Here is a 1,556-nt window from a genome sequence, read left to right on the forward strand (position 1 = left end):
GTTGAGCCCTGGCTTCCTGACCCCTCCAAATTCTTTACAGTAATCCATCTTTACAATTGCACAATTAAGCCCTGATTTTAATTGATCAGATTGATTCAAAGTTGAGTTTTTTTTATTGGTTTGTAGTTGATAATTACAGGTTAATGTTGGAGGATTGAAGAATGTTATACAGGCCTGTAAGGAGACCACATCAATTCAGAAAATTATTTATACGTCGTCGTTTTTCGCATTGGGATCTACTGACGGATATATTGCAGATGAAACTCAAGTACGACCATAGTTTTTGTAAAATTCAATTTGTATTAATTACTTGATTTTTGTTCCCCCCTTTTACCATTATCTTTTGTGGGTTTGCTGAGATTTTTGGTGTGTCTACTGTTGTATAGGTGCATCCCGGTAAACATTTCTGCACAGAGTACGAAAGATCGAAGGCAATGGCTGATAAAATTGGTATGGAAGCTGCATCCGAGGGTTTGCCGATAGTGCTGATTTACCCAGGAGTTATATATGGTCCTGGCAAAGTGACAAATGGAAACTTTGTTTCGCAGATGGTAAAATTTCTTGAATTTTTAATTGATCTGGATTGAGTAGCTCTAACTAATGAACATATGGTTGATCACAATGAAATTGCAAAGTTCAATTACTGTTTGTGGATGGAGTAGGTTTAGTGGAAGCGTGATTTAACTATAAAATTTCGGGCTTCCATCTTAAAGGATATATTTTAGTTAATGTTTTCATAAAATACCGACTTGAGATTTTACCCTTAACATCAAGAACGAATTTATAAACAATTCACGATTTGAATTTGAAAATTTACACTGTTTCATATTGTTATTGATTTTGTGTTTCTGTATATCATTGGCTTCATAATTTAATTATACACAGTGATTCTATAGTTATAGAGTTTGAGCTTTGATCTCATTTAAATAACTGCAATCTCTTTGATTAAATCCATCTTGTCTCTCATTTTTCATCTTCATCTAGTTCTTTCTGCTTATGTGTTGATGTGAATGTTGAGTAAACTTTAATGTGGATAAATGAAATGGGAGTTGATGATCGACCCTGTATGCATCTACTTCATATTTCACCATAGAGTATATGAAGTGACCATGTGTATCTTCTTTCTATAAGCTTGTAGAACGCTTTAATGGACGGCTACCTGGATATGTGGGAAAAGGAAATGACAAGTTCTCTTTCTGTCAAGTTGATGATGTAGTTCAGGGGCACATTGCTGCAGTGGACAAAGGTCGACCAGGAGAAAGGTATCTTCTTACCGGAGAAAATATGTCATTCAGAGATGTATTTGATTTAGCTGCTAGCATCACTAAGACGGCAAAACCTTGGTTCACCATACCACTATCTATTGTTGAGGTATATGGAAGGCTATCTGTTATCGGTGCTCGAATAACTGGAAAGCTTCCCATAGTCAGTCCCCCGGTATGTCTCTGTCGTGAAACAAGTTTTTACTACCATGCCAATTCTTGATACTGTTTAGCATATGTGATCCTTTGATCTTGTAAAGTTTTGATTATATCTACAATGCAATAACTAAGGGT

The 1,556-nt window shown here is 35.6% G+C and overlaps 1 protein-coding gene across 1 annotated transcript in view; it reads left to right on the forward strand.

Moving 5' to 3' along the window:
- The window catches only part of LOC111409485 (sterol-4-alpha-carboxylate 3-dehydrogenase, decarboxylating-like), a 1,898-nt gene extending 388 nt beyond the window's left edge, over nt 1-1,510 (forward strand). Inside the window, exons 2-5 of the mRNA XM_023039532.1 lie at nt 7-39; nt 140-268; nt 387-551; nt 1,132-1,510. Coding sequence (XP_022895300.1) covers nt 7-39; nt 140-268; nt 387-551; nt 1,132-1,485 — 681 coding nt within the window. The 3' untranslated portion in view covers nt 1,486-1,510. The remainder of the gene's footprint in view (nt 1-6; nt 40-139; nt 269-386; nt 552-1,131) is intronic.
- Nucleotides 1,511-1,556: the final 46 nt, after the last annotated feature.

The sequence above is a fragment of the Olea europaea genome, chromosome 14 (genome assembly GCF_002742605.1).
Source record: "Olea europaea var. sylvestris chromosome 14, O_europaea_v1, whole genome shotgun sequence".
Classification (NCBI taxonomy): Eukaryota; Viridiplantae; Streptophyta; class Magnoliopsida; order Lamiales; family Oleaceae; genus Olea; species Olea europaea.